This window comes from Scomber scombrus, chromosome 11, assembly GCF_963691925.1.
Source record: "Scomber scombrus chromosome 11, fScoSco1.1, whole genome shotgun sequence".
Classification (NCBI taxonomy): Eukaryota; Metazoa; Chordata; class Actinopteri; order Scombriformes; family Scombridae; genus Scomber; species Scomber scombrus.
The window spans coordinates 16,847,921-16,873,095 of NC_084980.1; the positions used below are offsets into that span (position 1 = coordinate 16,847,921).

Genomic DNA, 25,175 nt, shown 5'->3' on the forward strand with positions numbered 1-25,175 from the left:
GAGGTGACACAGAGGAGTATATGCAATAATTTGGAGTGCAGGATGCCAACAACAGGAGAATAAATTGTGTCTGTATGTGTGATTGTGAACATAAAACAAAACCTCCTTTCAGTTGTTTATTATTTTTCTCTCAATGAACTCTCTTTTTTGCAGGTATCCTGACCTCATCTCTTTCTTTGCAGAAACTGTTCTTTTAACTAATGTATTAAAAGACTTAAGTCTGTCACTTTATACTTGATTCAATGTACTGTCTGTTTTATCAAGAGGAAGCCTTTAAATTGAGAGTGATTGCCTTTATGTATTTATTTAATGTACGTGTGGGGGTGGAATTACATGTTATTTATAGACATGGCAGACATGTTGGGTAGAGGGAGTGCTAAATTATAAGGTGATGTGATAATTCTGAAAGCTCTTTAATTAAAAGAGAAATATGATTTTAAACAGTCTATGCTCATAATTTAGCAGTTTTTGCCTTATTTATATGATAAATGATACACATACAATATATTTTATTAAAGGTGAAAACAATTGAATTACTGGTGGTTTAAAAATGTCTTTTCCTTACAGTAATCATTTATAATGTCCATTTTTTAATCATATAAGTTACAATACTTCAACCCCTAAATGTTATTAAACCAGCCAGATTGTAATCAGATCGAACACAGCCCACAGTCTCAGAACATAATGATGTAAACTCCAAAAATTCAAGTAAATTGTGCTGCACACTGTTTACTTTGCTGTCCACCCAAATCATATAAATCATGACTGCATTCAGTTTAGATCACTCTCACAGGCTGGTGCTAACTGAAGGAGTTCAAGGCACAAAAGTAATCAGCAGAGCTCCACTGAGATGAGTCCATATTTAACCACAGCATGCGCACAAACACACACACACACACACACACACACACACACACACACACACACACACACACACACACACAGTGCATAACACAGCGTTATGCAACAAGAATTTAGTCTCCATTGCATTTAATCCCCGGCAGCAACTTAATCCTGGGGCTAAGCAAACTCTGCTCCTCAAGCCTCCCTGCTGCTCCAAGAACACAGAGGAAAGGAGGAAGAGGAAATTATAAGAAATGCTGGAGAATGATAAGACTTAACATTACAATAAGAAACGCAGATTTAAGTGGATGAAAAGGAGAATATAAAAAATAATAATCTTTGAATTTGCAGACAATGGAGCAGTAAACATCAGGTTTTCAGACATACTGTTCACATTTTTTCTGACAAAGGTTTAAAAGGTCAAACACAGCCAACTACAGCTGCAGGGGTCAAGAGGGAAAGTGCAAGAGTCATATTTGCATTGATGGATTGTAACCGACTAAGCACTCTGGTACAAACTTGTGGTACTTAACTTGGGTATTTCTATTTGATGTTACTTTATACTTTAACTCCACTATATTTTAGCAGCAAATGTTGTACTATTTACTCCATTGCATTTACTTCATATGATACATTGCTAGGTTGATTTTGAACAACCCAACAGTATTAAAGTAGTGAAAATCAGCTCCTCTTCCACCAGCTGTGACATTAAAATGCTGCATACGTATTAATTTATCAGTAATAATAATCTAGTAATATAATAAAAAATATTATGATGCTGAAAGGAGAAATGATGTTCCTGAGTACTTTTACTTTTGAGTATATAATCAAAATAATCAAAAATACTCCTGCACAGCATTTTGAATTCAAAGAGAGACACTGGAACAGATAGACAGAGATATAATATTTATGAACTGCCTTTTACAGCAAGGAAATACACTGTACCCACTGTTAGATCATTTGTATGCCAGTTTTTGAGACCTATTAGCCATCAACCTGTAGCAAAGGGTAATGATCTTAAGACAGCATACAGCCGGGAGCTTGGCAAATGTGTAGCACATTACATAAGCGCCAGAGGAAACTCCTCTTCAGTAAGCATTGCTTAATCTGCCTTTCTGTTTCCCCAGTGAGAACCCTAACACTTGTTTCCCTGGGAGGTTGCTGAGGTTTGATGGCCCTGAAGTTGGCATACGCGCCACTGGCAAACTATCCTTAGCCCTGTGAAAATGAGTACAGATTTTGATCTTGACATCAGTGGATGTTGGGTAAGTTCCTTGTAGCCCTCATTACATTTCTTTGCTCCAAAACACAACAACAATAATAAACAACTGGAAGGTGCAATCTCAAGTCTTTGCTATGATTCCAGTGATATATTGACTAATAATAAATGAGTGAATCAGATGTTAAGCGTGAAGAATGAGACATTTTGTTTTTTGAAGCCTGGGGAATGATAATGTTTTAGGAAAATGTTGGGTCAGATCACACTACATTGTGTAGCCATCAGTTTTATTTCCAGAGGACATGTTTGTTCAAGATATTCAGTTAAATTTTAGCATGTGCTTTAATGCACTGAGACAGTATTTATTCCACTATTTCAGCTGGAAATTATTTCATGAGGAGGATATAGTATCTCCAAATGCCACTGTTAAAAGTTGAATTAGTAAAGTAAATTCCCTGCTGGGTTTAAATATCATTGTGATCAGTTCACACCACAGTTGGGGATGATATGAGGGTCCTACCTGACATTGTCATGGCGCTGGATGTAGATTTTGTGAAAGATCCTTTCAGGGGGCTTCAGGAAATCCTCTTTCATCTCCATAGCTACGTTCCTGGGCAACAGACTCATTAACAGGCGCTCCTGAGTGTGTGTGTGTGTGTGTGTGTGTGTGTGTGTGTGTGTGTGTGTGTGTGTGTGTGTGTGTGTGTGTGTGTGTGTGTGTGTGTGTGTAAAAGAGACAGTGAGAAAGAGAAAGAGAGACAGAAAGACAGAGAGAGAGAGAGGGAGATGGGGAGAGAAAAGATAAAGTATGTTTAAATATACATTTTTGTACAGTCAAACGCAGCAAAGTTATCACAGGACAGAGTGTTAGTAGCGATAAGAAATGTGCAAGATAAAAAGAACGGAAAGAAATAATGTGTCGAAATGACTCATGACACAAGTAAGAAAGAGAGAAAATGAGAGAGAAAAAAATGGAAGGGAAGGGAAAAGAAAACATGTACACATATTGTCAGCAGAATACAGGTGCCTGTACCTGTTTCTCATTCTCGTCCTCCATGCGGAGTCGCTCTTCAATGCAGCTGCGAGCCTGCAGGAAGGCCTTCCTCTGGGCTCGTTCTGTCAGGATGCGCACAAACAGCCCTGACAGGTTGACACTGGTGAACAACACTGTGTTGGCAACCAACTGCAAAAAACAAAACAAAACATAAAAGACTGTCTACATTGTTTAGTACAGTTTAAACATACCTAAACATAGTATTAGGACTATGTAAGTACAATAATTGTTGTTATGTGTGTGTCCTATTTGTCAGTGTATGTAAATCCATGCAAGTCAACTTAAAATTAATGTGTTTTTCCAAATGTGTAACAACCTTAAAAATCTGGTTATATAATTGTATCTATATAGTATGGATATATTTGTCTGTATATATTTCAGTATCCAGACTACATAATGATATATACACATAAGCGTGTACATATGCATATTTTAAAGTGTGTTCCTAACATTTCTGAAACTGCTTAAATATCCCCTAGAGAGGTATATAGGGGAGTTTTGTAGAATTTCATTTATAAAAAATAAGTTGATTGGAAGAATATTCTATATGTAGACTGTACAATGCCTATTTTGGTGTAGTATAATTGATATCAAGAATAATAAAAGTCCTCCCATACCAGCACATTATATCTACTATATCTCTGTTTCGGAAGCTGTGACATTAAAACGTTAGAGAATCTTGGTGCTGTTTCATCCATCACTGCAGAACAGCATGACTGCTTTCAACCTTGCGCAGGACACAAATAAAGGTTTTTTTTTTTTACTTGACTGAGGTTGGCTGACTTTGTACACAAATCAAACAAGGTCTAATATTCACTTCTAGAGTGTATAGCAAGCTGTTACCCTGGGAAATAATTGTAAGGAATTCATTCTCTCCATATCTTAAGTCATTCATCATTTGTGTTTTCCCTAACAGGAGTCGATGATGGAGAATAGGTGACCTTAAGAAAAGCTAAAACAAATTAATTATGCTTTACTTCTTAGAATGAGTGTCATTTCAGAGCACTTTCGTTCCGAAGACCATCATAAACACGCTGTTGAAAGCTTCATATGATATGTTCACAACTTCTTAAATTTAATAAACTTCCAACACCACAAACAGGCATGTTTCCCAGTCCAAAGAATAATAGAGTACCTTGAAAAGACTGTTTTTGGCAGAGGCAGTCTGTCTTTGTGCTTGGCAGCCGTGCGGGCAAGCATCGACATGTTCAAATGAAGCTCAAGTTACTTCAGAGCTGCCAGTGAGTAAAAGTGAACGTTGGAGTTAAGTGGTATAGAATATTCACTCTCGTGCTTATCTGTGGCGATAACCCCAAATTGCCTTGTTATGGCAATGATTGACCTTATTGCACTGCACTCACTCCTGCAGCTATTTCATCCATTCACTGTCAGAGAAATAGATCCTTACAGTCTTTCACAGTGAAGCAATTATAACCTTTACATCATCTGATTCTGTATAACTTTCATGGTGTATTAAGGTGGTGAAGTATAACTGTTACAATTTATTGTACAATAGTGTTTGATAATACAGGGCTTTCATTTAATATGCACATTATCACTGTTGTACTTGATGTTAGTGAAGATTATTACAAACACAAACTCTCTGGGACTGGATACTATGTTTTTGTTATAGTAGTCATTGTAGTTAGATGGGGGATTTGCTTTGGTTTGGGGTCTAAGTTTTCAGTTTGTTCAGCATTTAGGTTTTCTGTGCAATCCAAGCGCTATCTGGAAATGCAAGATTGTAAACTTATGACATATAGCAATTTATCACTCCCAACTCTCTGATGAGTCAATATAATGTGGCACTAAAAGAATAAAGATCTTGTCTTTATTCTTGACACACAACGTTTAAAGTGTTATTGCAGAATATGTCAAGACAGACACACAGCTGAAGAGCAGGGAGCCAGTAATAAACTAGGTTTGAAATGAGAGTGCTCACCTATTGCTTCAGAAATAATATTTCAGGTAGAATGAGCTGTGAAGCAGAAGGTACTGTAGGCTCAGTGCCTGGGACCTAGGTGGGTGGTTGGCGCGAGCCTGGGCTGTGTGGGGTCATGCCACACAGCTCATCTCTAAGCTTAATGGATTAGCTATCTCTGGTCGAACAGCTAACACTGTCCTTCACATGGCTACGTACGTAGGTATCTCATAGCCCACATACAGGAAAACAATCTCCTCTGCAAATACGCTGTCATCATCCAAGGACATGATGAACTGATCAAATCTCAATTTTGTTTCCAAGAAATGCACAATCTTCATGTCATATGTTGCACTAGGGCAGAAATGTTCCATTACTCCTGGAGGGGTTTGACTGATGTGACATATCTTCTTTCCCCACAGCTGATGACAGTCAGAAATGTGAGTGTATGTATGCCTCATTGTGACAGACGGTACAAAGATATAAAGGTATAGAGAGTGGTGTACCAATTCCTATTTTAGCTCTAAAATTACATGCATGACTTTGCCCTATTTTTCACAACTGAAGCATTTACTGTAGTGTGGTGAAAGTGTGTGTGTGTGTGTGTGTGTGTGTGTGTGTGTGTGTGTGTGTGTGTGTGTGTGTGTGTGTGTGTGTGTGTGTGTGTGTGTGTGTGTGTGTGTGTGTGTGTGTGTGTGTGTGTGTGTGTGTGTGCATTTGACTGTGGTTCCTCATTCCCAGCCCGAAACAGTCATGGTCATACACACTGCTTCACTCATTCATTTTTTCCTCTTTGTTTGCCCACAGGTATGCATCACCATATCTATGGCCTGCACAGTACTGTTCTGTAGTTCTCCATTACTTAACCACTGTAAATATGTCAAATCACTTCAAGGCCTGTATCTCAGAGTACCATGAGAGGAGGGGGAAAATGTGCCCACAAATATCCACACAGACTTACTTTGTGTTTGTCCATCACATGCCACAAGAAGTTAACATCAAGCTTTTCATCTAAAATTCTCCTTCATGGCTAACAGTTTTACTGCTGCGTGTCCAGTGGGTGTGCTGACATGAACTAGGTTGTCTTTTTTTGAAACCTAAACAGGTCATGGCAGAATTACACTTTGTCAAATTTGATCAAAGCCTGAGCAAATCCCATCCAGTCTAACCACAGGGAGCTGTCCTTAGTGCTGAACTCCAGTCTTAACTATCTCTTTCTGCATGGGTCTTAGTTATATTACACTGTTTGGACGATGCTGAAATGATGGTGATGGTGATGACTGTAGGCCTACTAAAAGATAAGTATCTACAAACCACCAAAGGTGCCATAATCGATGGGTGCATGTGGACGTCTATACTTACCGTTCTCCATAGTTTCTGTGTTTTCACTGTGACGGATGTGGCGGTCACAATTAAATGAGAGATGGAGACCATTATTCCAAACACAACAGCCAACAGTGTCCGCACAGGTAGGAGCGCGTAGGCGACGAAGGTGACCAAGATGAGCTGCCACATGCCTTGCTCGGGGGAAGTCGGGGGCTCCATCCCCATCGCGCCCAGGGAGAAGGGACAGCAGAGGAAAGAGAAAGTGAAGCCGAAGAGCAGCGTCAGGTTCACAATCTGCTGGAGCTGTGTCACTTGCAGGTACTTGACGTTAGTTACAATGAACAAGGAGACGAAGATGACACAGTGGACTGGATGGGACCCCTTGGAGATGGTGAGACTGGGGCCGGAGAGCAACTCCACTAAGGCCAGCGTCGAGGACATGAAGATGAGGACAGCCAGGGCTTTCAGGGTGGACGTCTGCTCCAGCTTCAGGTTGTAGTTTTGGAAGAGAGACTCGAGCTCCTTGCAGTCGAACTCGTCCTCGCACACGATGGTGGTCAAAGGGACGCCCGGTGGACAGTGACTTCTCTTCCGCCTGGTTTTGACTTTCTGAAACGGTATTTCCTCCATGTCAGTGCCATTCATAAACTGAATACCTGCTCACAGCTTATGTCAAACGGAACACCGGATCCCTCGCCGACACAGACCGGAGCCAACTAAGACGCGCGCAGCAGGCTGGAGGCAGAGCGTCCCAGATAGCGGAGACTGGCCGGTCGCCACAGACGCGCTCCACACTATCCACAGGTTGAACTGTGCCGTTCGGAAAGACCAGCAACCAAAGAAACCTTCATTTCCTGGCTCCCCACCCTTTTTTCTTTGACAACGACGATCTGCAAAATAACATGTATCAAAATTTCAGCATCGGCTTGGGCGCTACATGAAGAGCAGCGCACACGACGTCTAGTTCGGATGGTAACAGCTTTTTGCGGGGCTCAGATAGGATCACGCCTGCGCATTATGAGGTGAAGATAAGACGGGTCTCAGCTACTCAACACACAGTCAAGACGATTTGACTGGTGCGATTGCAGAGCTTCCCTCACCAAGCCGACAGTACACCATCCACAGTGTCCTTTTGCTTTCCCACCTACACTGTTTCCATCATTATACCCTGTGCAATCTAATTATTTATTTTTTTAACATTAATTTATGCTCTTCCTTTTCCTGTTATCCTCACTCACACAGATGGATTCACAGATGCACATAAATAGGAGAGAGAGGAAAGCAGAATTAATAGATTTCTTGTGTATCAATGTTTTCAGACTATGATGAAATCCTCATCTCAGAGATAGTGCTAACTGGTAGCTATGGTTGGCACAGACATGGGGCAACATGCTTGCATACCACTCATTGTATGATATATGTGATGCCAATGAGGCAGCCACCCTCACCATCAGCACCCTTTTGGCATTCAGGGGGTGGTGTCTCATTCATTACTAGGGGAAGATTAGTCATCCATCACAGGCTGCCGTTACCATGAACCGTCAGTGCCAGGCAGGGTGTAAGAAAGTGACAGATGGATGGCCCATGCCAAAGTCCAGCACTCTACCATGCTACCAGGACTCTCTCATGGCCTCTGTCCCCCTCCCCCTCAGCTGTTTGTATTCTAGCTTTCACTGATCTAACTCAGTGTATAAAGTGTGACAGGTAAACAAAGAGTGATAGAAATGGATGGGGTTAGCTAAATAAAACACTACAGCCTGCTCAAGGAGAAACATCCAAACAAGTGTTTTATGATTGTAATTTGCAAACTTTTCGCTTCTCTGTGCACAAACGGCTCAAGTGAGTTGATATTAAAGCTGAAATGATTGGTCCATTAACCAATTAGTCAATCGACAGAAAATTAATGTGCAACAATTTTGATAATTATTCAAGTCAATTATCAAGCAAAAATGCCAAACATTGTTCAGTTACAGCTTCTAAAATGTGAGGTTTTGCAGATTTTCTTAGTTTAATATAATTGTAAATTGAATATAATTGGTTTCTGAAATGTAGGTGGGACAAAACAAGCATTCTGTAGATGTTACTTTTGGCTCTTGGAAATTGTGATTTATCTATTTTAGTATATTAAAATAAAATAAACAATAAAAAATAGGTTATAAATTAATTAATAATGAAAGTAATCTTCAATTTGCAGGCCTAGTTGATATTATTTCTGAAATCTTGTGAGATGTGTGAAATTGTCGCTGTCACACTAAATGTTCGGCCAAGCTACAGCTCTATTGCTGTGTCCATCCAAGGCCCTTACCTATCCCTCTCGCCTGCCTGCCAGTCTCACTTTTCTGTGTTATCTATCCCTTCTCTTCTCCCCTGAGAGAAAGATGTGGGGCGCAGGATGTAGGACACATTGCTTTTAGGCTGATATTATGTCTCATCCACAAGGTTTTTACACTGAGAAAACACTGATATGTGCGTGCAAAGGTGACATGCAAATGAACCAAAAAACAGTGTCATCATTTATAGTCTGCTGACCAGTGTGTAATAAATCTGGCATTGATTTACTGTCATCGCCTTAATCAATATTTCAATATTCCTTGTTTAGCAGCTCCCCACTTAATCTCAATAATGAACGCTGCTGTTTTTCCGTTTCGTGAGACATTTCACATTCTTTTGAAGCAAATGTCAAACTGTGCATTCAAACAAGATGAAAATCTGACATTCAGATTGCCATTTATGTATCTGCACATGCAGGTTTGTACTTTTTTGACTGTTGCTGATTGACAGCTGGTTTCTTTGCATTTGTGTGAAGGCGTGCAGTATACCCACGAGGACCTCTTGGCCTGTTTGTGACCAGGAACATTGGGGGCAATGAGAGCAGAGGCATTGTACAGTACAAAAGTGTTATTCCCTCTGCTTTTTGATGGCTTCAGGTATAAGTGCATGGTCACACTCTGCCAGGCCTCATCTTCTGAGAACAAAGAGAGGTCTTATGGGAGTTCACACACCAAAGCTGCACTCCAAGGGCATCGGGCAAGGAGACAGCAGCCTGCTTCCTGCTGCGTGCCTCTCCACTAAAAAATCGTCTCCACTTCCTCTGTCTGTCGTTCTATTCCTGTCTCTTGCTCTTTCATCTCACAAAAAAATCCTCTCACACTGAAAGACATGAAACAGCTGAGCATCTGAAATGATGTAAAAACAGCTGATTATGTATCTGACATATTTACATTGCAAAATCGTTATTTGAATAACAGCTTGATGACTCAACAGCTTGAGCTCTCCAGCAATTAAAATCTTCTCCGCCACATGTCAGTTGTATAGCCTCTTTCCAAAAGCTGATCTATAACATTTAGGAGATCTTACAGTAGCAAATGCTTGCTATCAAATTTGTTTCTTATAGAGCCTTTGGTCAATATCTCAAATGTTTTCTTGTGAATTGAGCACTGAGAAATATCACCCTCTCCCCTCTCCCCTCCCTCAAAAATGCTTCAAAAAGATTTTCACAGCCCCTAATTCTCCAACCAGCAGGGTGTTTTTGAATCTGGAAACAGATAGCTTGCACGCTATTGCTCTGGGATGAAAAGGATAAAAAGTGGATGAATGAAAACAGCTGAGCACATCCAAAAGAATGTTCAGAGCTGCTACCTCTCTCTAAATAGTGCTTTACACTGTCATCAAGTGATGATCTGTAATGATAGCCCAGCAGCTGGCAAGTCCCACCAGTGTCCAGATGTGGTTGAAGCATTGCTGGTCTTATAATCACAGACACATTGGCTCAACACCAGCAAATGAAACAGCCAAGCCAGACCCCAGAGGAACTGGCAATGTGTGTTGTGAATTAGCTAATGTCAGCCTTAATTAAAAAGTGCTAAGGAAAAACATTTTTCCACAGCAGTCAGGTGTGCTGCTCCTCTTTCCTTAGAGAAACAGCCACATCTTGGAATGGTGGAGAACTCTGCAAGAATATGGGCTTTATATACATATTACATTGTGTTTCTTTCACTATATAGTGATCGATCTAGTTCTTTTCTTTTGCTCATGAAATAGAAGAGAAAGTATAAATTAAATGTAGCCACAAGTTAGAAATTTTTCGAATAAACTTAAAAAGAAATGAGTCTGAATCCAGCCTTGAGCAGCAACCTGCAGAACTCCATTTGTCATGGCTGAAAACATAATGCACACATAATTACCAAATCAAAACTGGACGCAGGGGGAAAAAATCCACAAGCTTATCCTTCATTCCTCCTCAAAACACCTCCCGTATACAGTCACAACAGATAAATGTAGAAGCTATATTATATCCCAGATTCCATCATGATTTAGATGTAATTCATCTTTTGATGGACCCTTTGATGACAGCAAGGTCACCAAATGTTTGGACTGCATTTTGTATGTTTTTTTATTTAGCAACAAAAAAACACAGTTCATTCTTGTCAGGTAAGTATTGCTGAAAAATGTGTTGGTCACAGACACATTCTCAAGTAGACAGGCGATGGCACAAAACGTTAACAGCTTGTTGTTACTGTTTTGCTTTCAGGATCCTGTCCTGTAAAAAGCATCAACACTGTGTAATAACTGCAGATATGCAGCAAGTGTTACTTTTGAATTGTGATCCAGGAAGCAGCATTGTTTAGTAACACTTTTTATGTAAAATATTCAATAATGCAATGTTTTTTCATTTTGTTTTTGATGTCAGCGCCCCAATCTCCTTCCAGGAAATGATTTTGGGTGTCACAGGACAATTTCTGAAATATGCAAATATATATTTTTTAACATATAAATAAAATGATCTTAGATGTATGAGAATTTTGCATTCCTTCTTTCAATAATAATGTGTGAAAGGTTAAACAGTTGTGGCCTGCTGGAAGGCAAAACCTGCATGAAATATTAAATATTTAAAAATAGCACAAGTAAAATTCAATATTTGTGTCAACATTTGTTGTCTTGCATTTTACATCTTCAACATGAGGCTGGTTCTATCTTCATCTACTCCCTTTTTAGCAGCTGTTAATGTGAAAAGGTTGCTAACCACTGACACAGTCTACATTTTTGTATTTTAACTGAGAGGGAAATGTAGGTCAAACCTGGCTTTCTTAAAAATTGCACTTAATGCATCACCATCAAACGTAATCCTGGTGCAGTGTCTCCCTATCCCTAAACAATACACACAATATTATCATGACATGACAGCTTGCTGATTGCAACCTTTTGCTTATCAACATACATGTTTGTGGGACGCATTCTGTGTCTCCTCCATTACAGACAGCTCTACCCTCCTAATCTTCCACTCACATCAGCATTGCTAATGAGCCCAACAGCGAGAGTGTACTCTTTATGGAGAGATTTATTTCATTGGCAACCTCTGCTGGAACCACAATTTGTGTAAAAAAAGTTTAATGCTCAGGATTTTACTTTTACTATTCTCCTTTAATAAGATGTGGATTACTGTTTGGACGCTTCCTGTACAACAACTCAAACTTGTGAGTCGGTCAGATTAATACTAAGCTGTTTTAATGTATTGTGCTGTAGGCCTGAATTCAATTCTACAAAGTAGAACAGAGTAGAACTTCTGATGACACTGAGCACTGAAAAATGAAGACAAAATGTCAGAAGCTTGTTGTTAATGACAAGAGGTAACAACTGTGCCCATTTCACATGTGCATCTGTGTGCACGCTTTAGAATGGATCAATAGCCATCAGGTGCATGAGATTCAAGTGCAGCACCCTCCCATTGTGAAATCCTCTTAAAGCTTCTGATAGTTCAAGTAATCTGGGAGAGGCAATGTGTGAGTGTATGTGTGTGCGTGTGTGCGTGTGTTTGTCTGTGTGTATTTGTGTCCAGTCCATGTGCCTCAAACCCCTCCCACTATGGCTGTCTACCAAAGTATCACGTGCCACACTGAATCTGTGCGCCTCAGTGTAGGGTCAGTATTCACTGTGCAGCACATGAGGTAGGAGAGAAAGACAGAGAAAAAAAATAGGTAGTGTGAAATGCAACACCGCACCAACCTGACCATTGAAATCAACTGTACTGCTTTCATTTTAACATTTAACCAGGCTGTTCAGGCTATCAAAAGTGCTATTAAATCAAGATTCCAACTCTGGCCTTACTTAGTTGTTTAATGTTTAATGGCCATTATCTCTGTCAGTTCTGATGAAATCTTAGTTACCAGTAATTGCTGAGAACATAGTGGGAACATAGTGACTTCACCACAGCAAATTGCAATTAGGCAAGAAACACAAGCACTCAGACAATCAGACGGGTTGGAAACAAGCTAACAGCTTTAGCTATAAACCACTTTATTTGGTGGTGAAGTGAGCAAACCTCAACAACTATGGTATGTTTTTACCATTCACCTTCTTTTAAATATTCTATTTGGCTAAATGTGGAGAAATGTGTTATTATCTTATGTTTTTGTCTTTGTCTCATCCTACTTTAAAATAATGTTGCAACATTCCCAGATCTTACCAATTAACATGAGTACTATTAATACAGGTAGGTAACTACAAAAATAAGACGCAAGTTGTATGACACCAAAATGTGTCTGTAAAGCTGCTCTAACCAAAAAATAACTAAATATAATGTGGAAGGCTTTGCCTATAGAACCCACAGAGTAAATACCTAATTCTGCAATTCCTTTTAGCATTTTTCAGCTCATTATTTTGATTTTAACAACCTTGTGTACAGTCACAGCTGCTGTTTTCAATGAAAAAGCTCTGATAAATCCTCTGTACGCTATGAGCTCAGCACCAATTGGCACAGAGATAAAGTTAGCAACCAGCTGGTGACCATAGTATAGGGAGTCTACCAGCTCAGGCTAGTTGATGGAGACCAAAACAGAGCTACAATGACAGTTAATGTTAGTCTTACATTAGTCACGTAGGCAAAACCATGATTCAAAATAAATCCTAATGTTGCTCCATGTCTACTGGATGTGTAATTTAACAACTTACTTCTAATACAGTTGCCATATCAACATTATAAGGGGATGACATCTAAATTTGGTTTGAATTATTCACTTTCATTATTAGGCCAATCTGGGACAAATGTTTGATTTTTGAGAGAACAAAAGTTCTTTATATTGGGTCAGAGATTTGTCCTTCACAGTGACATTAAATAACAGTCATTTAAAATTGGTATTATGTAAATTTATATAATTAAAAAACAAATTAGCTGTAAATATCATCATGCCAAGCACATGTCCAAAGAGTCTATAATGTTTTTGGCTAGTAGCAACCTGACTTTGTAGAAATCATACTACTTTGGAAGTACTCTGTCACTTAAGGTTACTTCAGCTGAATTGAAATGAGAAAGAGAGAAAGTGAAAGAGAGACAGGGGCAGACATGAAAAGTGTGAAATCTAGAGACAGAAAGAGATGCGAGCACTGCTGGTTAACAGACACCTATACAATGAATATTGAGTGGGTCAGATGAGGTCAGTTGGAGACTACTGATCAAGGAAACCGGCACAAACAGGGCCGGCTGATTGGAAGCCTAACCAATGCGACTCAACAACACTTGGAAAGGCCTGATGTTAAATAGGAAGTGAATATTGAATTTCAAAGACACAAACAAGATTCAGCAAGCAGGGTGGGGAGAGCTCCCTCCTATGTGTGCCTCTCATAGGAGCCAAATACTTCTCTAAGCGAGATGGGGCCTGGTGATCAATAACCAAGAGAAAGTGGCTGCTAGCCTCGATCCTAATTAGTGCAGGGTTAGAGCAGATTAACTTGCACCTGATCCCCCATCTTAGCCTTTCTCAAACAACAAGTCTCTTCCAATCCGGCTACATAGATGCACCAGTATAATTCAGGGATATGCTGTGACAAAGGCAATGATACTTCAGTCGGTATATGAAAACTGGCTTTTGGCTCTTTTCCTCACCTCAATCTGACTGTTATTAATTGTTGGCTGTTCATCTCATTGTGAGAATATGAAGCTTTCATCACAGAGGTTCAAACATAAGGGGGGTGGGGGGTTTATAATGGCAATGAAAGGATTAACTGTAAAGCTTTGTTATCACAGCCAAGACTGTTAAACACACATAGTTCAGGGAAAGGTTAGAAAGAGGAGACTGTGAGGAGATTAGTATGTGTTGCTAGCACTGTATATGTGCGTGTATCTGTATGAAGGTGTGTGAGTTTGCATGTGAGACAAGCCCTGCAGTGTTGTGAATTGACAGTTGCTATAAATAGAAAATACCTAGGCCTTCTTAAGCTGCTGCCATTCGGTTTTCTCTGAACTATACAGCTGGTTCTAAATATCGTCAGGTTATTTTTAAAAATATTTATCTATTTTGAAAGCTCATCAAGGGATAAAGCATGTCTGTAACATACGGTCTGGTTATATTCTGTCATAAACAACACATTATACACAGTCTATTCACACAAAAAAGAAGAGAACAAAAACAAAAGACAGACATTCAATCTAATACGGATCTGAACATACAAGACCAAAAATATAACATGGAGTGCAATAAAACAAACTATAAATAGTTTAGAACACAAATAACTTATTTCCATAGTCAAAAATCATGATGACAACAAAGACTACTGCTACATTACAGACTTACCTTCAAGTTGTGATATGCCAGTTTAATTATGGATATTATTCATTATACAAATGTTTTACTAAAATACTAAGCACATTCACCCATCTCTCCTTGTTTTATTTATACTAATTAATAATAGATTCATCAACATCTCACATCATATAGATTTTGAACTAATTTGCTAGTGTCATGCTTATATGTTGGTCTCTAGTACAGTCGAACACATGTAAACCCCTGGTGCCTTGCCATTTAGTTATTTATACACGACTTGCTACTAAATACTGAACCCTAATGGCAATTTTAATGATTTTTTTTAGTAATCAAAATGTAACGTATCATCTTTTGTCATATGATTACTTAGGTTAAGATTTAAACCAACTAACTACAAGGATATCAGATCTATTTTATAAACAGTCTATGTCTATAACCCTGTTATTTCTTGCATAAAATTATTTACTGTATCAAATGTCCTTTGAAGGTCAATTAGGACCATGCCTGTACAGTATATAACCTATTGTCCTATCAGTCAGGTGAACATGGACTGGCTGTGGAACATCTTCTGAACCCGGACTGGTATTAAAAATATTGTATTAACTTAAATAAGCACCAAGCTAGTTATTAACCAATTTTCAATTTTTTTTTTTGATGCCACAGGGAGGATTGAAACAGATCAGTAACACCTTTTCCTCCAACAGAACAACTTTGACCTGCTTAAATGCCCTGGCAACAGTAACCTGGCTGACAAATCAAAAAATATGAGTATGTGATGATATAGCAGCCATCTATGCAATGTTATCAATCTCATTAGCTTTATACACAATGTGTTATCCATCCTTTAAAATGTAGTTCAAATGTAAAAGTTGTTATTTTAGACTTGCTCCAGTAACAGCATTAGTATTTTAACAAAATGCCTCAGTTTCAAAACACAGATTTTGTACTCCTGAATAGACAGAGTGATCCATGCCATGCCTAACGGACATTGACAAGCTCTGTGTAACTGTAAAACTACAGTATGTGTATCTGTGTAATGTTCACAGCTACTCAACCAGCCTGACCTGGTTTGGGCTGACACTTCTGCCAGTCTGCATACAGAGAAAAAAAATCATACCAGTGCACATACAGGGCAAACACACACACATTCTTCCCTCTGGTGCAAGTACACACACAAACACACACTCATCCAACTCCATCAGATACCACTCTCAGCTTTTTTTTTTCAAACAGAGACTCCAACAAGATAAGTCATGAAGTCAATCAAACATACACAGACACTCACATTAAAACCAATATATGCCTCCACACAGACACACACACTCATGCCATCTCCCGGTCAATTTGCCTCCTCATTCATAGAGACAGAGCGATATTTGCAGGGCTGCCACCAATGATGATGAGTCTATTAACCCCAAGGCTTTCGGGTCAGACAAGAACCTTTCCACTTGCACTTTTTCATCCCTCTGCGCTACATTCATGAATGAGCTGCAGGATTTGGGAGCAGAGTTGGCTGCTCTCTGACAGCCTTGTTCACAACAGAGCAGAAATGACTGTATCAGATGGTTGAGATTTCTCATTAGTGCCTCTCCATGTACTTTTTCTTCTGATGAAAAATGGGACTTGGCCTTACCTCTCCTTGAAGGGAAGCAGCAGTAATAGAAGAGGAAATGAGGAAATCTAATCATGGCAATGATGATAATGATGATATACATTAACAGTTGGTGATACTCAACAGAGGGATTTGATTTGGATACTAATTGTTGAGCAGAGAAAGCAAGTGGTGAGGCGCCACAGTGGAGAGGGAATAGCACTTCAGTGGAAATAGTACAGGGTATTTTCGCAGCACATGTGCTGTTTCACCAATGTGGAACAACTGTGGCATGTTTGTGGTGCTGCAATGCTGTGTGGACAAAAACGTTATTATGAGAGTGCTGAAACTACAGTGGGCATGAAATGAACTAACCCTGAGTGACTCCCGAGATATCAAAGTTGCATTATGTACCTGTGTATGCTCACTTGCACCATTCCCTCTTTCTCACACACTATAGCTCTCTTGAGATAACTCCGTTATGACTGTCATTACATTATCATAACACTGTCTAATGAACACAACCTTCCACAACTAATTTAAATGACTCCTAGCCCTCTGTCTCTCTCATTTCCACTGAATGGCTTAACCATATTATTCCAGTCAGTTAATGAAGATGAACCCCCCCCCCCCCCCCCCCCCCAATGCACTAAACCACAATCTAAGGGCCTTCCTTAGCCCTACACAAAGAAAGAGAGAAATTGAAGGAAACCCCTCAGCTGAAGACTGTTTTCTGCAAGCAATCATTTCAATTAAAGATTTCAACAACAACAAAAAATCCTCAATAATACTATAAAAAAATAAAAAATAAGAAATAAAAAATAAGGATATCTGTAGATCAACTGGGACAACAGGGGCCACCTTGTGGTACACACTGCTTTACACTTCAAACTGTTCCCATTTTCAGCAGCATTATGACACTGTTTTCTAAACTTGGATCAGCCTTAATGTTGAAGCATGCGTTTCCTTTCACTCATGCATACTAAGAGAAGAATCTAAATGGATACAAGGATGTTGTGTTCCTCTCAGAGCAGAGTTATATGTTACTATATACTCTACATTTGGGTTAGAAAGGTAGATGCTGGCATCTACTGTTCATTTTCAGCACATACAGTATACTCCACTGTGGGTCAACAAAAGCCTTGAATAATGCAGAAAATAATCCACAAAACCAGTAAATATACATTTAGTGTTTTAATTATTGCATTTGGCGTCATTGCAATGGCAATTTTAATAAAGTACATTTTAAGCAAATATGTAAAGAAAAAAGATCATCTTTAATTAAATATTGTATGATTGCTTTCATTTTTTTAAACAATGTACATCTACAGTGACTGAACACATTTTGTTCAAAAACAGGCATTTAAATGTTTAAAAAATATATCAAATGTATCACGAATAATCCATGACATGTAACCTTACTGACAGACTAATAAACAACCAAAGAGCACAAGGAGGGAATAATGCTGATTCGGGCTATGCTTGAAAATATATTTCCATCTCTCTATCCTCTCTGTCCTTGGTCAACAGCAAAACTCTCTACACTAAATCTCTGTAACAGCGGTTGATTTGCACTTGAGGTTTAAAGCGAGCATTTGGTCAAGGTTGTGTAAACAGCATGAAAGGCACAAGATTATGTTATGGTCTGTACATCTGTTCATTCAGTGGAAAGAATGAGGAGGAATATACTCCACTTGCACCGGAAGTAGTATGTTGTTCCATTGTACTGCCTAATTTTAGAGCATAGTATATCCAAAATATAGCAAATCCCCACCAGCAGTGACTAGTATTATATGTAAAGAATAGCAATACCTTCTGTTATGAAGAGATAGCTTCCTATGCAATTAACTACATACATAGCGCATTCCCTTTGTTATATCAAGCTGCTTAATTCCTGCATAAAATCTACACAGCAAATATGTAAAACATACAATATCCCATTTTCAGTTTAGTGAACTATATATTCAAGTATTGACAGATCTAAAAAGACAACTTACATTCAAGCCTCCCTCTGCCAAGCTAAAGTAGTTTTAAGGTAAACATTTGGACTGACAAAAATGCCATGAAATATTACAGCTTTGGCTTGCTTTAAACTGTAGAAGAAGCCACTGATGGTTGTCTGTTAAATCAGTCCCACGGGGCTTAAATAACCTCTGACTCATGTCGTGTCAAGGCAGGAGGCAGTGTAGTTCCACATGGACCCTGGAAATGGTACCTGTGCCACATCGTAGATAAATTGAAAGACAAAGAGATACTTAAAATTAGAACATTTGAAAGGGCTAGCTTTGCAGTCATGCTAGGAGTTAGAAGAACCTAGTGACTGATTCAAGATGACAAATACTGTGAAGTGGACTCGATGTGCCTCTGCTGCTACTGAATCTCACGAATAATGGGTATGTGCATGGATCATTAGCTGATCTAGTTTCACTTTCCATGAACATTTTTTCATGCTACCCTCATTCATTATAGACCCAAATAAGTGGCATAGTTGAATCACTTGATTAACTTACGTGAAGTACTCAGTTTTTGGTGTTGTGTCCGTGTTAAATTCCGCCACTGGGACGCCTCTGGATGCAACCCGCGGCCCAAACATGGCTGCTGGGTAAACGATTGAAGACGTGCCCACCTACAGGTTAACAACGGGGGACAATGACACTTAGTTTATCTTGAAATTCTCGTCAAAACATTGCATTTTCTGAACAAATACTGTGTTATATAATGGTATTACACAAGAATGGTATAGGGCATGTACGTACGTAAAGATGAAGATAACTCACCACCAGACAGAGATCACAGATTTCCAGTTCTTTTTCCACTTTGGTCAGGGTATGAGAGTCCAGAGTCTCCCCGAAAAACACAACGTTAGGCCTCAGCAGACCGTGGCAGTCATTGTCGTCACACCTTGATACAGCAGCATCAAACAGTCCTTACTTGATTAATTATGTGTGTCACGGTCCATAGATGGCCTAAGAAGTTGACATATTCATAGCACACCACTGCCCCCAAGTGGATGTCCTAACTTCACTATTAACACATGGGGATCAAGTAAAGCATAAGGACCCCCGGTTTCCCCAAACCATAATGAAAACACTTGTACAGACTTGTAAGTGAGAGATTGGAATTAGATGAGGCTGAGAAGACCAAGTGAAAATCCAGCCAGAGTTAAGTACTTGAATCAGAGGGCAAATTTGCACTGGACTTTTCATTTAATTTGTGCTGAAACTGATTTAATAAGACAGCAGCTCGTTACACAACCAGGCTACAATCTGTAAGTGAAGGAGAACACAGCGGGCACAGTTCAGTGGTTGGATTTGTCTGAGATCACTACATTTTAAAATTATAATGTAGTGATGCTGCACAGAAACTCTCATTAAGTAACAATAATCCAAGGCATTTATCTAGATTAATTCAATTTCTTATTAAATTGTGTTATAATCTGCAGCCTAATTTGCAGGTCAACTTATATTAAGATATATTAAGATTCTAACAAATACAATACATATGCAAGTCTCTGCAAGAGATGGCGAGAGAAAGAAACAGAGAGCAGAGCAGGAAGGAGCAGCAGGTCCAACAGAAGCTAAAAGTGGAGCAGGTGGAGGGTGGAGACAGTGGCTAATACGACTGATGTCTCAAAAGAAAACTAGAAAACTAAAATAACACTCAAAATGTTGCTGGTACAACTCCCCGGTAACATTTTAGTTTTTAGTGTTATTGAGTATTCAGTTATTGTGTTTATTTGTTATTATTGTGTCAATCTTTTTCCGCTGCCATTGTGAGTTTTCTATAATTCTTACCCATCACAACCCTCCTTTTAATATTTCCTTTTTAAAACACTTGCATATGCTCTTCATAGATAGAACTGCTTAATTAAGCAGGTCTTGAAGGACCAGTGTGTAGGATTTAGTGGCATCTAGTGGTGAGCTTGCAGATTGCAACTAATTGAATACCCCTCCGTTTCCAAGTGTGCAAGACAATCTAAGGTGGGTGCAAAACTCACAAAGGCAAAAGGCCCTCTCTAGATCCAGTGTTTGGGCTGTCTGTTCTGGGTTACTGTTGAAACATGGCGGTGAAACAACAGTGGTCTCTGTGGAGGGGGACCCACTCCTTATTTAGATATAAAGGGCTTATTCTGAGGACTCAATCTAATTAAAACATTAGCTTAATTATATTGAATTACATTATTATGAATATTATATTCAATTTAGCCAAGTTCATCCTGCTAGATGCCACTAACTTCTACACACTGCACCTTTAATATGTAAATCTGAAGGAATGCACAATCAGCATCACTTATTTATATATTTATATATTATAAAAGTATAAAAGGCTTAGTAAATCTGGTGCTCAATGTCACTAACATGAAATGAAAGTATTCCCACCTTGGCAGTTTATCCACAGGAATCTGGGCATCAGCAATATCTGGTCCAGGTGCTCTGTACATGCAGAGAGCAAACACAGTGGATTAAATGGCACTTTACACACATCAGTGTCAACTTTATCCACACAGAGGTCAAGCTGAAGTGATCAGGTTACAAATCTTGTGTGTTTATCAATGTGTGTGTATGTGTGTGCGTGCATGTATACTCCAGAGTTGCTGCCTCTTACCCTTTGTCCTTAAGGGCAGCACATATGGGGCTTTGCTTGTTCATGGTCACATGTGTACAACTCACACAGCGTGTCTCCATCAGACTGCCTGCAGTTACACACAGAAAACACAGCGGTTTTTCATTTGGACCCTGTGGAGTCACAGAAACATCTCCTTCTCCACAGAATTTTTTGACAACACTAGTTTCATGTCTTGAATCATACTTAATTAAAGCAAGTCTTTTGTAAAGAAATTATTAAGTACTCATTTTAAGACGATTTTGCCATAATGTTGGAATAATCATGTAGAGGTGAAAACCACTCTACAACAAAGTGAAGTGAATTGCTGCTTAAACTCATTTTACCACAACACTCTCTGGAGTTGGTCCACTGACATTAAGTAAGAAAATAACTGTGGGTCCATGTGGTGTTTGTTTGAGAGACTAACAAATGTTCCACATCCCAAAAGAACCACAATGCCGCTGTCAAACTTTCCATTAGTCAGCAACTGTGGAGCAGCAGATTTATACATTATTGAGTTATATTTTATTTTTCCCCAACTATTTATTCAAAACTGAGTGGTATGTTATTCAAAATATGTGAATTTTATTTAGCATTAATTTTAGTATATGGCCTTTCCAATAAAATAATTCTACAATTATTACAATCATGACTGTGATGTTCTGTCTCTGCCTCTCACCATGAATCTTTAGCACATGTTTGGACCCCGCGTGTCGGTGCAGGTCGTCAATGCACTGCGTGATGACGACCACAGAGCGTCCCTGTTTTCTCAGCCGGGCCTCACACTCTGCTATAGCCAGATGAACAGCACTGGGCTTTTTGCTCAACGCAAGCTCCCTTCTGTAATGGTAGAACTCCCAGACTCGTGATGGGTTGCGAGAGAAGGCCTCTGGAGTAGCCAGGTCCTGGGAAAGCATCCACATAGGCATGTTTTTAGGTCAAAGCTCAAAGGCTAAGAAGGCAGCATTCAAAAGTGTGGCAAGAATTAAACAGATGATGAAATGCAATGTATATTAGGTTTAAACACCTCAATTAGGGAGATAGATTATAACTTTTTGAATGAAAGACAATTTTTAAATTTTAAAGAGAAATATTGCTGCAACCCACGACATGAATCCATATTATGCAACCATTAAGATAAATCCACTGAGCTGCGAGGAGGTATTATGTAAACATAAAATACACCTACTCCACAGCAACAACTCTCCACAGCTGAAAATGAGACCAAATACAAAACTTTGACCAAAATAAAAGCACAATAAATTAATTAAATACAGGTTTGTAAGAGTATATGCACCTGTTCTGATTTTTTTTGGAAATTACCTGTGACTGCCACTTCCTCCATTTCTCATTTTCTCCCCTGAAGGTTGGTACTCCACTTTCTGCACCCACGCCTGCTCCTGTGATGATTGCTATGTGCCTGGCTTTGGAAAAGACCTTGCGGAACTCATACATGTCTAAGAAAGTAAGAGGAAAAACTAGGTTTGAATAATATAACCTCCATATTGATACCAATCAAAGTAAGACAAGTAACAGTTGAGGCAGCCAAAAGCCATACACTACGTCTATTATTTATAGATATAATATTATATCTAATATTTGAGAACAATTTTTAGCTTTTAAAAACACAATCAGTACTTACTGATACTGTTATAATCAGAAGTATTACAATTTATTATTTACTATTTATACAGTATATCATACAATTCTTGGTGCTTCTCCCACAGACATTGCTAGAGCTGCAATGAGTTAATTATTATATCTGCCAACAATTAAATTCATTGCCAGCTATTGAGATAATCGACTTATCAAAATTCTCTCATTCTAGATTGTTAAAAGTAAATATTTTCTAGTTTCTATGGTAGTAAACTTACTATCTTTGATTTATGGACTCAAGAATACTTTTGAGGACGTCATTTTGGGCTTTGGGAAACAGTGACCAACATTTATCACCATTTTCTGACATATTATGAGCCAAACAACTAATTGATTAATTGAGATATCAGTGAAGAGATTAATCGATAATGAAAAACTATTGTTGCAACTCTAGACTTTGATTTAGCAGAATCAGGCATGATTGATTAAGAGTGGTCAGTAACATATGTTCTTCATGCAGTTATTTGGGAACTAACTGTATTTTTCCTTTGTTAATTAGTCATACTATATTTTCACATGTAACGTTTCTTTAAGGAAAGATGACCCACATGGCTGATATTCAAAGTTTTAAACGGGGCCAGAACTGACCTGACACACCAGCAAAGCTATATAAATATGAACCTGGAATCTAACAATTTTCATTTTACCAGAGCTAGGTCTTGCTGCCTCCATCAAAGGTCCTCCCGTCACATGCGTAGAGCACATGCGAAGACCAAATGCAATGACAGCTCTATGTTGGAGCAACATTGTCACTATTGAATAGAAAAAAAATGACAGAGAGTAAAAAATGAGTATGAAATGACTGAAAAGTTGTAGGATACATTTACAAAATGATCCACAAGACTTGTAGAAATATCTGTGTTTGATGAAAAGTGCACCCATAAAGGCAGTGTTTTCAGTTATGACTATTAAACTTAAAGCTACAATAAAGTGTTGGAACATTTAGGGATGGGTGCTATGGACAAAATCAGATATCACAATATTTTTGACCAAATACCTCAACATTGATATCACAACAATATTGTAGGGATGACTACTGGTGCTTTCACAAAATGTTTACTCAATGACAGTTTTGATAAATAATCATCATTAATGTGGATATAATGACCAAGTGTGTAAAGACAAATAATAGAACAGGTAGAACAATCTGTTCATCACTTTACTGTAATGCAGCCTTTAAACCTGGAAAACTATGTTATGTACTACAGTATGTAAAAATGTGCTGTTAAGTATGGCACTTCAGGATTGACTTAAGTAGAAAGAAAAGCGAGCCTGTGTTTGTGCAATTGACTGTGCAAAGTCTTCCTTCACACAGCACAACTTCAACATATTAACATGAAAGCACAAGCTGCAAGAATGTGGTTGTGCAATCATAGCAGTGAGATTGTTCTCCTGTTTAATGTAGGCTACACTAGCTACAAAAAGTAAGGCAGCCTGGATTTTGGCACCGATTAAATGCATAAAAATGAATAGGTGTACAGTAAAAGTAAAGAGCAGCTTTTAAAACAAACTATAACCAACACACTTGGGCGCACCCTGCAAACCAATACAAGTACAGTTCGTGTCGAAACAGGTTTTCCAGGTTGATCAACTTAGTAAAACCTCCAAATGACAACAGCTTTGAGTCCAAGTGCCGTGCAACTAAAGTCATTTGCACAAGTTACACTCACCATTACAGCTGTTTGTTGATCACCCAGGATAGCCCCCCTCCCAAAGCAACCAACCAGCCGCATAACTTAAACTAAAGGAAGATATCTCCAATAAAAATGTGAACGTTAACTTAAGCGGACATTATCCTTCATAAAACTCCTCACAAACGGTTGCTCGTAAGGTTACTCGTGAACTACTGTTAGCTTGTTGTGCTCGCTGTCACATAAAAAAAGGAACAAACGTGCACATAGAAACGTATTTTTCCAGATACACTGAACGAAAATTGACCAGTATGAGAGTACTTGCCTTTCTGACTTGCTCAGACTTTTCTTGCTGGGTAATGCTCGCACTTTGTGGTCGGAGAGCGTCGTAGAGTTTGCTTGTTTACCTCTGTCACTGCAATTAACTGGATAGGTCGTAAACATGCCACACTGTCGTAAATAGCACGTTAGAAAAAAAGCTGAGAAGCTGAAGTACAAATGGAGGAAAGAGGAACAACTGTGTAATTTAGGCGAGCCATCTGGTGGTGGACTGCAGTACGTGTGATGCATTCATTCTCAAGTCATTGTCAGTTTTTAGGGACCGAAAGGCAAGAGGGCGAGGACTCCAGAGGAGTACCCTATTGTTATTGTGTCGTTTTTTAATTTTTTTTTTTATTATTCTACCGCCTCTTTGAGCCTCAATTTGACCCCCTAAACCTGCTCAAATTTGGCAAGCACATCAGGGGGGTATTCCAGAAAGCGGGTTATGTGAAAACTCAGAGTAAGTTAACC

General features: G+C 38.9%; 2 protein-coding genes across 3 annotated transcripts in view; both read right to left on the bottom strand.

Moving 5' to 3' along the window:
• Positions 1 to 7,008, bottom strand: part of adcy1a (adenylate cyclase 1a) — a 32,666-nt gene extending 25,658 nt beyond the window's left edge. Inside the window, exons 1-3 of the mRNA XM_062428919.1 lie at positions 6,400 to 7,008; positions 3,096 to 3,245; positions 2,583 to 2,701 (exon numbers count right to left, since the gene is read on the bottom strand). Of these exons, the coding sequence (XP_062284903.1) occupies positions 2,583 to 2,701; positions 3,096 to 3,245; positions 6,400 to 7,008 (878 nt within the window). The remainder of the gene's footprint in view (positions 1 to 2,582; positions 2,702 to 3,095; positions 3,246 to 6,399) is intronic.
• A 10,664-nt stretch (positions 7,009 to 17,672) lies between these two features.
• LOC133990936 (NAD-dependent protein deacylase sirtuin-5, mitochondrial-like) lies at positions 17,673 to 24,797 on the bottom strand. Of its 2 annotated transcripts, none has more exons than XM_062429366.1 (9): positions 24,709 to 24,797; positions 23,400 to 23,504; positions 22,420 to 22,553; positions 21,776 to 22,001; positions 21,097 to 21,184; positions 20,871 to 20,924; positions 19,269 to 19,392; positions 19,002 to 19,117; positions 17,673 to 18,706 (listed from the first exon to the last, which is right to left on the bottom strand). In XM_062429366.1, exons 2-9 carry the CDS (start codon positions 23,497 to 23,499, stop codon positions 18,634 to 18,636), a joined length of 915 nt encoding a protein of 304 aa, XP_062285350.1. In that variant the 5' UTR covers positions 23,500 to 23,504; positions 24,709 to 24,797; the 3' UTR covers positions 17,673 to 18,633. The 2 variants fall into 2 exon arrangements, with proteins under 2 accessions (XP_062285350.1, XP_062285351.1); XM_062429367.1 differs by lacking the exon at positions 24,709 to 24,797 and adding an exon at positions 24,423 to 24,445.
• Positions 24,798 to 25,175: the final 378 nt, after the last annotated feature.

Coding starts and splice junctions, on each gene's coding strand:
- LOC133990936 (XM_062429366.1), bottom strand. CDS start 23,499: ATGTTGCTCCAACATAGAGCTGTCATTGCATTTGGTCTTCGCATGTGC. Junction 19,118..19,268: donor TCTGTGATCTCTGTCTGGTG/GTGAGTTATCTT, acceptor GTTAACCTGTAG/GTGGGCACGTCTTCAATCGT. Junction 18,707..19,001: donor CCAAAAACTGAGTACTTCAC/GTAAGTTAATCA, acceptor GATGTGGCACAG/GTACCATTTCCAGGGTCCAT.